The sequence below is a fragment of the Trichoplusia ni genome, chromosome 13 (genome assembly GCF_003590095.1).
Source record: "Trichoplusia ni isolate ovarian cell line Hi5 chromosome 13, tn1, whole genome shotgun sequence".
Lineage (NCBI taxonomy): Eukaryota > Metazoa > Arthropoda > Insecta > Lepidoptera > Noctuidae > Trichoplusia > Trichoplusia ni.
The window spans coordinates 10,290,221-10,303,644 of NC_039490.1; the positions used below are offsets into that span (position 1 = coordinate 10,290,221).

Here is a 13,424-nt window from a genome sequence, read left to right on the forward strand (position 1 = left end):
CTCTTCAGCTTTATGTATTAGTATATAGATATAGATACACGGGTTAAATACATACGATATCCTATTCTGATCTAAAGAGTTTTATTGGGTATAGACCAACAAATACCTATATGTATTTTATGACCGTAACAACTGCTGCCTAACCTATATCTTTATTTTCAGAATTTGTTGTTATAGCAGCAACAGAAATATATCACTTTATGTGAAAATTTCAGCTGTCTAGCTATCACGGTTCATAAGATACAGCCTGGTAACTGACGGACAGCGGAGCTTAATAGAGTTCGGTTTTTCCCTTTGGTTACGGAACCCCAAAAACGTTGTCCGTGTCGCAGCCCAATAATAGTATGCGGTCGATATCACTTATTAATTATTTACTTTCGATAAACAATCGATTACAATTTCGTTAGTACGTTAAACATAGACTAGACAGCCCTCAGAAGGGACACACGGGGTTAGGCAATGTCACATCACAAGTAAAGTCAGGAATAGAAAACTTCAAATGTATGTGATAATGACATTGACATGTGTGTAATGACATTCCTCTTCGACAAGTGACGTGACTTTGACTTGTCAGTTCAATACATTTGAGTGATTCGTCAGCGTTAGCGCGAGGAGTAATGTAACTTGTCTACCCAGGTTTAAAGTAAACAGCAACAGCAAAGTGAGTTCTTAAAATAATTAATAATACAACGGTTTACTGAAGCGTATTTATCAGGATTAAAGAATCCGGTTGAGTCCGAAAGTGTTCGGAAAATCCCTATAAATACGCGTGTTAAACCGATTTTTGACAAACATGTCTAAGAACACTTGTTTCTCTCACAAACTAAATTGAAATTGGTCAATCTCTTCAGGAGCTTTGCCACAGGCAGACAGACACGTCAAACTTAAACACTACTCTTTCGCAACGGGGTTTAAAAAATGACTATTTGCAGAACAAATTTCTTCGAAATTTACGTTGCCTAGTCAATGTTATATCTCGGTTGCCGCTTCTGTGGGGTACATACTCTTTGCCCCGAAATACTGAATGATTCATACAACCTTGGTACGGAAACATTGAATTTCGACCTTGACATAAAAGTGATAGGGTTTAATTATGCACTTCTTTTGAAGTCTACAGGATGATGGTTAACCGGTTTTCTTATTAAAACGTCTTTAAAATGAGAGTCGATATAAGTATATGAGGGGATTACATTTTATTCAGACAAAATAATTTTGCGCATTTCCCAAGCCACGTTTGTGTTAGCTTCCAGTCTTATCAGATTCAGCTAAACACAATATTCCACAATATTTTTATAGTAACTATTATGAGACTGATTGTTTATCGATAGTTAGTTTCGGACCCAACCGGAGTCCTTAATGAGCTGACGCGGCGGGCGAGCATCGCGAAACTAGTCGGGCGCTCCCGATAATTACGCGTGTGTAAACCGTTGCATCATTTAATATCTATACATACTAACATTATAAAGAGGAAATATTTGATAGTTTGTTTGACGAATAGGCTTCGAAACTACTGGTCCGATTTGAAAAATTCTTTCACTGTTGAGAAATTACCTTATCCCCGCTGAACATAGGCTATAATTTATTTCAGAAATATTAGGGTTCCGTAAGAAAATTGCGATATTGTAGCCCAAGGTGTCATAACTTATATCTTCCAACCACGCGAACGAAGTCGCGGGCAACTGCTAGTATTCCATAGAGTACCAAACTATTTAATACTTTTCCATTAAGTCAACCCACTAATGGACAATGGTTGTCCATCAAATATATTAAAGATAAAATATTTGATTAATTTGACAACTCCAATGTAAGCAAGTAATATAAATATTGATCTAATTTCACGTATCCAATGTGGAACACTTTCACGTCGTCGCACGTACAAGGTTAAGTGTAATATGTTGAGGTATAGAAATGGATCGGTGACCGCATTTGTTACGTGACTCTCTTATTCCTTGGCTTGATTTGTTTTGATATATTTCAACTAAAACTTCGCTTCAGGTAAGTCATAATAAACGTTAAACTTGCCTTTTTCACGACTATCTTAGTACCAACAGTTTTATTATAAAATGTAAAGGGAAATTATATGCTTATGCAACTTTACCATGTACCTATACTATTATCAAAATTGTTTTAATAAATTCAAGTTTTCTGGAATCCTACTATTGTTATCATTTTGGTCACCATTTATAGCGTAATGATGTATCATCTGAAACCGTCATAAATAGGCTATCTAACACTGAAAGAATTTTCCAAATCGGGCCCGTAGTTCCTGCGGTGAGTGCCAAACAAACAAACAAACTCTTCAGCTTTATAATATCAGTGGAGATTACGTAAAAGCAATAAAAATTGCACACTACACTTTGTATTCCTTGAACTTGTGGATTTAGACGACCTTGCCCGTAACATATTCATTCTATATATTTAGATCAGACAGAAGTTTTCTTTTTATTTCAAATTACGTTGTTTTGTGTCATATGTTATTAATGTGAAATGAAAGTCGTTTGTTTGGGTTTTTCTCGAAAACTGCTTGGCTGAATTCGATGTGGTTCTAAATATAGTTATTTAAAGTTGTTTTCAATCTGAGTTAGTAATTTTTTTTATTCGTTGACGGCTTTGCGTAAACATTTCCTTGACTATCGATCTATCTGTTTGCCAAATCTGTCCAAATAGCGAGATGAAAGAAAACAACTATTTTTGGTATGTATTTAAATTATAAAATTATCACGCAACTACCTAGATTTTTACAAATGTTTCGATATTAAAAACAGTCCAGCCGTTTTGAAGATTGAGAAGCAATTCGGGTTTATTGATATTTAATAGAAAACTAGCTGCAAACGCGACTTGGCTCACGTAGAATGAAACAAAAATGTTAGTTTTTTTTCTGGTTTTTGCATTTTACTTACTTATCATAATACATTTCTTATTATCTTCTTTATTGATTGGCTGATGTTTTATCACACCTACATTTCGTTCGTAGTAGCCTATTGCTCTTTGGGCACTATTCCAAATTAGTCATCGATTTAAAATAGTCATTTTGCTCATCATAATTGCTCTAAATGACTTCCCATTTCCGACCAATATAAAAAAAAACTGGGAATGTATCTGATTTCTGCCTGCATGGATGTCTTTCGTGCAAATGCCATCAAAATGGTACCGTCCGTTTAGTGTAAAGGAGTAACAAACATACACGAACTAGAATAATGAAAAGTTTAGATTTATGTACAACAACATGCATAAAGTATAGATATACACCACATACAGTTGGTACTTGGTGAGATTGTATAGCTTCCCTACTAATATTATAAATGCGAAAGTAACTCTATCTGTCTGTCTGTCTGTTACGCTTTCACGTCTAAACCAATGAACTGATTTTAATGAAATTTTGGTACAGAGATAGAGTTGACCTTGAGAAAGAACATAGGATAGTTTTTATCGCGGACTTTTGAAGAGTTCTCTTGGAAACGCGATATAACCGACTTCGACGCGGGCGAAAAGCTAGTATAGTTACAAGTTCTAACCCAATCATACAAACATTACAAATTAAATAAAACCTAAAATCGACTCTACAATAAGATCTTTATCACATTTTATGTATTAACAAAAACCCAGTCGTTATAATTGTAAAAACATCGACGATGCAAATATTTTTTTTAACATTAAATTGAGACATCGCGTCTGCTCGATTTGGCGTGTCTGCCATCCGTGACGAAATGGTGCGTTCCACTTGGACCCACGTATTCGATGCTTTTCTACACTTTTTATTATGATTTACTATTTTTGTGGATCTATGGAAATGGCTGAAGTAAGTCAAGTAAAATAATTAAATTTGTGTCCGCCATAATATCCTACTCATATTATAAACGCGAAAGTTTGTATGTATGGATGTTTGTTCCTCTTTCACCCCAAAAACATACATAGTTTGTAATCAGGATTAACGCATAGGATTGTTTTTATCCCGGTTTATATGGGTCGGGATTGCGGGAAAGTCCTCCACGGACATCGAATCTGGGGCTTGGCGTGGTAACCTCTACCATTCAGCAATCCTCAATTCTCAAACAGTAATATTAGCATCGAGCAATTGTGGAATTGTTCTAGAAATGGTAAAACTTCAAACTCTAAAATTTTAGAATGTTCAGCTGTTTCCAGTGGAAAGATCTTGCTCATCCAATAAACTGCTCTTTTTTGGCAAAATGCCATTCATTTAAGTCATTCAGGCCGTTCGCGTTGTACTGACTATAAGCTATTGTGCATCACACAGTTGTTAAGCCAAATACGCTAGACGGTATAATTCGGCGGCAAAAAATGCAAAATTTCGGAAGTAACTGTAGTTTTAAATAGATTTCATATTCATAATCTGTTGTCGTTGTTATCAAATTTGGGCATACATTGTATCGTCCTGAAAGTGTGCCACAGCCACACTTTTTACAATTATTCCTAAATTGATTCGTATTTTTATGGTGGATAGGAACACAGTTTTTATTAAGATTTGGACATTTAACAAGACAAAATATAAAGATTTTAATAAAATAATTGTGTTTAAGTATTTTTATGTGAACGAATGCGACCCCTAAAAACACTATTTTCTATTCAACCCTTAAAACTCTATTCACCCCGCTTTACGGTGTTTTGAAAACGAGCACAAATCATGAAGTTTTCGTGTTATTTGCAGATAAATCGAAGTAAACAACATGAAATACACTTTTTCTGTTCGTCGTTTAGACATTATAGATAACCGAGTGTTATTGTTCCGTTAAATACTTCCTGTTAACCTACTAATATTTAAGTTGCTTTGTTTTTAGTTTATGATAAAATCGATCTGATTATTTTATTAATTTACATATGTCTAAAATGCGTTATAACGCCATCTAGTGTCAAGCTAAGCAACGCTCATATTATGAATACTAGACAACTGATAAACTTACTTATATATCTTTAAATACATTCATAATACAGGCTGGAAGGGACGTCATACCGAACCCATGGTCCAGGGGTTCTGGACATGATTCCAGACCCCCGTAAGTTAAGTCAAAATGTTCAATTCATCATTCAATCATGAGCTGAGGCAGTGGCGGGGTCGCGAGCAAGCCGCGTGAATAAACCGATTCATCAAAAGACCAACGCAGGGGGCCTTTAATCGTGTCCAGAACCCCTGGACCACGGGATCGGTATGACATCCCGTCCACACTGTATAGATAAATTATACCCAGACACAGAACAAATGATTGATCTCATCTCACAAATATTGGTGTTTTAAGTTAACATGTTAAAAATGGTTCTTTAAGAATAGTTCTAATCAGTCGGTCTTAATAAGAACACAATTATTGTCGAGCGACAATCTAGTACGAGGACGTTAAAAACCTGATTATTTAACCTTTTTTACTTCAATTATCGTGAAGTGCAGTCAATTGAATATAAAAACAATCTATTCTGCTGAAAAACATCGTTGTTTTGTTAATTTCGACTTAAACGCGATGGGCATAGAGACTTAAATTTAGTTGGCATTATGATAGACGATGTTCGAGTGGATAAATTAGTAGAAGCGGCTTGTGTATGGAGGTAGTCGCGCGGAAAATGAGTCCATTGATAGCCGAACTAAACGCGACGTGTCGTGGGTTTGATTTCCGCTTAGGACAAGTATTTGAGTCATCCACGGACCACGACCTCTTGTCCTGAGTCTTTGTGTCTTTGTGCATGTGACTTGAATGTTTGTGAAACCACCCGCGACACAAGGTTTAAAATCGTTATTGCGATAGTCTTACCATAAAAGCTAAATAATGTCTTAAATTTTCAGCCATTTGCGTCACCACTCCTAAGCATTTCCTCGAGCATTTTCTTATTAATTCTTATAAAGTTCGTGCATACAGCGAGTTTGCATTTCTCCGTAACATTTACGTCTATAACTAACCATCCTTTTCTCTTTGCCCGCAGATCAACAGGAGTAGCCAATCACGAGCCGCTACGAAACAAATGGATTAGCCTTATATTATAATATAAGCCAATCAAATTAGCTTAAGTATAACCTTCAAAATGTCCCATCACATAGTAACGGTGTGCATGTTCTGCCTCCTCTGCGCCGCACACACCTGCGGCTCACACATAGACATACAGAACGACGGCGTACTAACATACGACGCAAAATTCAATGACCCAGAACATATAAATATAGATCTAGCAGAGAAAAGAAGATTACCCTCGCGATATCATCAGAAACTCCAGAAAATACGACAGGGTAAGACGAAAAGAGAGGTCAAAGTCAACCCTGATACATATGTCACGCAGATCTTCAGGTTGTATGGTGATGCGGGGAGTATGACCATGAATTTGACTGGGTTCAATAAGATGCTTGAGGAGTTGGACCTCCACAAGCTGGTGGAAGGTGGGGAGAAGAGCGAGAGCAGAGGATACTTCCACGGGCAGAACGGGAAAGAGGATGTTGTTAATGTGAGTATTGGAGTATTCTTCTTGAATGATGATAGATTTAGTATCAAGTCTTTTTTGTTTTCGTGAGTTCATAATAATTCCTAATGGTTGAGGTCACGCCAAAACCACTTTGCGCATCGTGTTGCGCGTTCGTTTACCGTATATGACAAGCATTGGTGTGATCTGCGAATGTTTGGCCTGAGTCTTAGTGTCTTTTTGCTTATGACTTAAATGTTTGAGAAACTTTTGTATGTAAACCAGATACAATAGAAAAAAAAATCTGGTGTGTTATCAGTTTAGCGTAGCTAATTAAACTCCACGACCTCCCCAACTTAATAATCACACCATACCCTTCTCATTTCCAGTGTATGAACAGCTCCGACCTTATCACAACAGTCAATACGAGGTTAAAACCTGACCACGACCACGGCCACGAGGACCACAGCCATCAACACGAGGTGGACGCCGTCATCACCGAGGCCACGCTACAGACCATATGTCCCATCCTCCTCTATCAGAAACTAGCCAACACGTCAATAGAAAGATCTGGCTGCGTCAAAGAAACAAGCATAGGGAGGCGAAGCGACGTCGTAGTCAAACATGTAGAAAAAGAAATTGCGTACACCAGAAATATGTACGCGGTCTGGTTGTACTCGTCTCTTAGTATATTAGCAATCAGTGCGTGCGGACTTTTGGGAGTAGCCGTCATCCCCATCATGCACAAAACTTATTACAATCATCTACTACAGTTTCTAGTAGCTTTAGCCGTCGGTACGTTGTGTGGTGATGCGTTACTACATCTCATGCCCCACGCTATGAGCCCAATGCATGATCACAGCGGGCATGGCGAGACAGATCTTGAACTTAGCTCGTCACACGACGATGGGATGTGGAAAGGACTAGCAGCTATGCTTGGAGTAGTATTCTTCTACTTCACAGAAAAGGGCCTAACAGTTGTGGTTGAATGGAGAAAACGTCGCCAGAAGTTGGAAGAAGATAAACTGCCTTCAAGAGTGAGAGTGTTGAAAGACGAGACAGGGGGAGGTTGTTCGGGAGGTTCCAAAGCTCCTATCACCAACTCAACCTCAAATTCTCTTCTCAAAATCTTTAAGAGAGATGAAAAGGGTGATCCCACAACGAAAACGTGCAAACACAAGTATTCTGAATATCCATACTGCTATGATGAGATTGATACTGACACACACGACGACCATCACCTCAGGGACGGGATCCCTTCAAGTCCAAAACATGGTAAGAAGAACAATTCAGTCAGTGTGGTGTCTTCGAATGCTCTCAACCCTGAGGGTAAGGAGGAGCCGTCTGCGAAGGACTGGCTGCTGAAGGCCGAGTCCACGCCGGCGGTCGTGGAAATGAACAATATTAAACATAAGGAAGATGGGGTTAAGGATCTAAAAGATCTCAAAGACGGGGATAGTTATACTGTTATTTTGAGGTGAGTGAATTTCATTATTACTTTTTAGATATTACATTAATATTATAAAATATAAATATATACAAATAAATATTAATTCCATACACAAAAAGGTTATAAAAAAAGAAACTTCACGTCATAATATAAAAACGAAATGATGAGAGATAATTAATGCTTAAAAATAATAAAATTGTAATTTGATAGGAATGGAATCCATTTTTTGTGAAACTGTTTCATGCATCTATTTCCTCCGTTTTAAATAGACCAAACGATATGGTAATTAGTCGCTCCGACTACTACACATAGAACAAAAGCTTCTGTGATGAGCGCCATGATTAGTGCCGTATCTCGGTGTAGTTTATTCATAGTTTTTATCGAAAATCTCCTATGCTCTCACCTCATCATCTCATCTTACTCCTACCTATCTGGTTTATATTTATATCTGTGTCCCCCTCTACCCTACTCACTCTACATACCTCCATCCATCACCTTGACGACCTCCGTGGTCGAGTGGCGTACGCACCGGTTTCAAAGTGTCGCTAGCTCTGAGGTCCCGGGTTCGGTTCTACATTGTCTCGGGTCTGGGTGTTTGTGGTACCTTCGTTGTGTCTGAATTCCATAACACAAGTGCTTTAGCAACTTACTTTGGGTTCAGAACAATGTACGCGATGTTGTCCGCATTTATTTATTTATTTATCTCCCTCAGAGAGCACTCCCGCGCCCACCACGGGCACTCTCACGCTCACGGGCACGTGCACGCGCCGCCCTCGTCCATCGCGTCCGTCGCGTGGATGGTCATCATGGGCGACGGCCTGCACAACTTCACCGATGGAATGGCTATAGGTCAGTACTTTCTATTATATGTATTTTTGAAGGAGGGATTCCTAATGAGAGGTCTAAGAAGGTTGCGGTAAAAGTTCATTACGTCTTATAACAAACTAGCGACCTGTCCCGGCGTCGTTCGGGTGGACATTTATTTTTTTAGCTTATTTTCTGGGATAAAATGTAGCCTATAAGGATTCGGAAGAATCCCTCTCGTAAAAGAAATTTTGAAATCGGTCCAGTAGTTTTGATAGTAGCTATAGTGAGAATGATTCATTATGGTCCAGTAGTTTATGACGTCCAGTAGTTTTTGAGCCTATTCAATACAACCATACAAAAATACAAAGGTTTCCTCTTTATAATATTAGTATAGATGGAGGGGGCTTGCGACTAAGCCTTAATTTACACCGCTTGTTAACTTCAATTCAGCGACTTCTTGCAACGAAATGAGACTTAGCAAAATGAACTTTATGTCGATCAAATAAAATTTAAATTAAAGACGGTCCCTTGTCATAATCTCTAAAAACCAGTCTCACTATCGGGTATACATGTCATTATGAAACTGTGTCAAATAGTGGTTGACTGGCCTGTTGGTCTAGTGGTTAGTGACCCTGACTGCAATACCGGAGGTCGTGGGTTCGATTCCCACCCAGGACAAATGTTTGTGTGATGAGCACGATCATTTGTTCTGTGTCTGGGTGTAATTTATCTATAATATGTATGTATTTAGAACTATATAAGTATGTTTATCATTGTCTAGTACTCATAACACAAGCTCTGCTTAATTTGAGACTAGATAGCGTTGTGTGAATGTTGTCCAATATTATATTATATTATTATAGTTAATATAATTTGTAATTTGTTTTGCAGGTGCTGCATTCGCTTCAAACATAGCTGGTGGTTTCTCCACAGCCATCGCTGTTTTATGCCACGAATTGCCACACGAACTAGGTATGTAACCACTTATAGTAGTTTTCAAGACTAAGAAAACTAGGTAGTAGTCGCCTCCAGCGTTCACAAAAACACACATGTAAAAGTGATAAATTAATATCCTATTTACAGAATGATGTTGATGCTAAATCATTTCATTTCATTGTAGACTTGTGGATGTTCTATTCTATACCATAATGTGTATAAGTATGTGGGAAATCAAACGTCTTAATAGTGTTTTAGCTTCTTTTATTTTCGTAAAATCAATTATAAAACAGTTTCTTTAGTTGTTCATGCGTCTTCTCTCTTATCGTCTTCCGCCATTACTCCCATTTACCTTTCTCTTTCACACTATCCCGCTCACACTCAGTTTACCAGCTTGACACCTTGCCCTTTCATCCCCACAAGTATATGCATATTTAGAAATATATAAGTTTGTCTGTCTTAATACTCATATGTTTGAGATTCTTACCACTTGACTTCTTTCTGACTACCCGTTACGACTATAAAAGTTGTATGAATAACAGCCGGGACCAAAAATTTTACATGCCTTCTGAAACACGAGGAACCAACGGACCAGCCGTGTCAAGCTTAGCTTAACCTGTGGACTGTGATCGATCAATTTCTTACCAGTGTTTATTGCCATAATATCAGTTCTGGGGAATGAAAAATAGATGTGATCCTATTATCAGACCTACCAACAAAAAATTTCATAAGATTCCTACTAGCCGTTTCGGAAAAATCCAATTCCTTACCGACCCGAGAATTTTATTTAATACATATTTCCTATTCCAGGCGACTTCGCAGTCCTGCTGAAGGCGGGCATGTCGGTGAAGCGCGCGGTGTGCTACAACATCCTGTCGTCGGGGCTGTGCCTGCTGGGCATGGTGTGCGGCGTGCTGGCCGGACACGCGCCCTCCGCCACGCGCTGGCTGTTCGCCGCCGCCGCCGGCATGTTCCTGTACATAGCGCTCGTCGATATGGTGAGATATAGATTTAATGGTGGGAGGTTGGGGATCCGGGATCCGGTTTTGTTAGTGGGGAGAGGGGGGGCTTTGTCCAGCTGTGGACCGTATCGATGTGGTGAGATATGGGGAGGGTAGAGAAGAATTTGGGCTGAAATGGTGGGAGGTTGGGGATCGGGTGTTGTTGGTGGGGGTGGTGGGGGATTGGCGTTTGACCGACTGTGGACTATTGGGTTTGGGGGCATAAATGAAAGGAATTTGGCAGGAATTTGAAGCATGCGAAAAAACTGAAGAGAGTTTGAAAGGGATTTGGGCAAAATGACAGATTGTTTGCTACAGCCATCAATATGATACGAATATGCTTACACTATCAATATATCAATATAAATGTAGTTTGGCATCTGGAGGAATATTGTGCCAAAAGTCAATATCGGGTGTCGTGTGGTGATTAAGATCAAGGTTTACTCTAGTTGACCCTTGTTTCACCACCGCGATCTGCCCCCCCATCCCCTTCACCAAATATTCGTATTACAAAACATTTAAAACCTAATAATATTATTTTTCACATTCTAGATGCCAGAACTAAGTACATCGCACAGCAAAGAGGGCACATTCTGCCAGTGCGTGCTACAACTGATGGGGCTCGCGACTGGCATTGGCATAATGCTGGTCATTGCTCTCTACGAGCAGGACCTCAAGAACTTATTCGGTTAACGTGTTAAAGTGACGAAATCCGTGCTAATGACAAAAATCCGTGCTAATGTGACCAAAATCCGTGATCCGTGCAAAATGTGAAATGATTCGCTGAGGATAATGTACAGTGCCAAGGACTGGCTTGATTCCTAAGTGTTGTTATAAGTTAAACTATGCGTAGGGGCTAACACAGCCTTGTACAGTTGATACGAGAGAGAGAAATTGAGATATTCTTCAAAAATGTAATTCGTGTGTGAATCTTGTAGTTTACTTATTTGGTGCTAGTTTTCGCCGTATTTGTATGGTAAATGGTATCACTAGGACAATTTTCATTCAATAGTACTTAACAGAAAGAGTGTTTATTTGTGTTGCGCTAATCTTTGAAACTACCTGTCCGTTTTTATATATTTTTGTATTTGATGACACTCAGACACGGAACAAATGATCATGCTCATCAACAAACATTTGTCCTGGGTGGGAATCGAACCCACGACCTCGATAGAAGTCAGGGTCACTAACCACTAGACCAACAGGCCATTTAAACCAAAATTTGATCATTAGTGATACCAAATACCTTAACAATGCTTCAAAAAAGCATTATTATCCATTTTCCTATATTTTAGTTATCATAATAACATTGACTGTAAAAAACTTCAAACAAATTCTTTTTTCAATAATTTTGTGAATAGACAATTAAAATGTATGTAAAAATGTAATTTCTCTAAAATATATAATTATGTACTTATAAATGAAAGAATTGTGATAACAATACTACGAATTCAATTTGTTGCTCGAATATTTAATTTTTTATTTATAAATGTATGTAGATTGTCACTTTAAAATATACTATAGGATGTGGTCAATTTAGGTCTTTATTTAGTATGTACTTATTATATATAATATATGTATAGTTTAGTTTTAAAACAAAATTTTCCTTTGCGTTTTTATTTTTCCCTTCCGTGTTGAGATATCATGCGTTGAGTTTCTGAATGACTGAATATTAAAGAAATTGGTAGATGTCTGAATAAATTTTGAATTTTGAGTTTTGTGTTCGGCCAATCAAAATTAAGATCAGCTGATTAAACAACAAGTTAATAGGTCATTAGAACTGGGTAATAATGTATATTCAATGTAAAAATGGTTACTTAAACAAGAATTATGTAAAATGTAAGAAATAAATTGAATATGGTATATTGAAAGAACATGAAATAAAATTGTCAAGCGCAATCATTTGAATGTTTTCCGTCGTTTTTTTATTTTACCTATGTTATAGGCATTTGGCCACATCCTTAAAATATCTATGTATGTATTTGAAAACCGATGCCGAAAACAGAATCTTCTTTTCTGCTGTCGGTTAAAATTGTTGCATAAGATACCATATCAATAAACATATATGAAGATATGAAACTTCTTAATAATTGTTGATTTAAAAATTGTATGACACATATGGAAAAAATTCTTTGACTGACAATAATTATAATACATTTTGCAAATAATTCCGTTATGAAAGATTTAGTGACGATTAAAGAAAGGAATGACAACTACTCTGACTTTAAATAAATCATTAGAGTTTTCTATTCTTATTTGATTCTAATAAGAAACCTCAAATTGTACTAGATAATCTTACTAAGACAGAAATCAAAATCAAAATTCATTTATTCAAAATAGGCTACAAAGTTGCACTTATTGAATGTCAAAGTTACACAGACAGCTTCCCGTATCGCCCACCCTTCAATAAAACATATAGTATTGAAGGTCTAAAAACTTATTTAAGTAATAAAAAGTCCTGTAGGCCAGCAACACAACCTAAAGTTAGTTAAATACATTAGAAATAATATGAATCCATCAGGATTTCAAACCTATTTAGTGCAATTTGTAGTTATTTTAACCTTAACTTAACTTCGTAAAAGATTAACGAATATTCTTTCTATGAAAAACAGCAGTTAACAAAAATTTTGTTGAATCAATAATGTTATATTTATTGTCAGTCAAATTACGACTCTACGTTTATGTTAATAAGAATCAAATTTAATATGACTGTCATAAAGCAAGTTCTGTAGACAAGTTACATTACTCCTCGCGCTAACGCTGACGAATCACTCAAATGTATTGAACTGACAAGTCAAAGTCACGTCACTTGTCGAAGAGGAATGTCATTCCGTACA

The 13,424-nt window shown here is 37.4% G+C and overlaps 1 protein-coding gene across 3 annotated transcripts in view; it reads left to right on the plus strand.

Annotated features, from left to right (window-relative positions):
- Positions 1-12,188, plus strand: part of LOC113500116 (zinc transporter foi-like) — a 44,329-nt gene extending 32,141 nt beyond the window's left edge. For all 3 annotated transcript variants that reach the window (XM_026880790.1, XM_026880792.1, XM_026880791.1), the window contains exons 2-7: positions 5,926-6,438; positions 6,783-7,870; positions 8,556-8,692; positions 9,542-9,622; positions 10,397-10,584; positions 11,140-12,188. In XM_026880790.1, the coding sequence (XP_026736591.1) occupies positions 6,025-6,438; positions 6,783-7,870; positions 8,556-8,692; positions 9,542-9,622; positions 10,397-10,584; positions 11,140-11,280 (2,049 nt within the window). In that variant the 5' untranslated portion in view covers positions 5,926-6,024 and the 3' untranslated portion in view covers positions 11,281-12,188. The remainder of the gene's footprint in view (positions 1-5,925; positions 6,439-6,782; positions 7,871-8,555; positions 8,693-9,541; positions 9,623-10,396; positions 10,585-11,139) is intronic.
- The last annotated feature ends 1,236 nt before the right edge of the window (positions 12,189-13,424 follow it).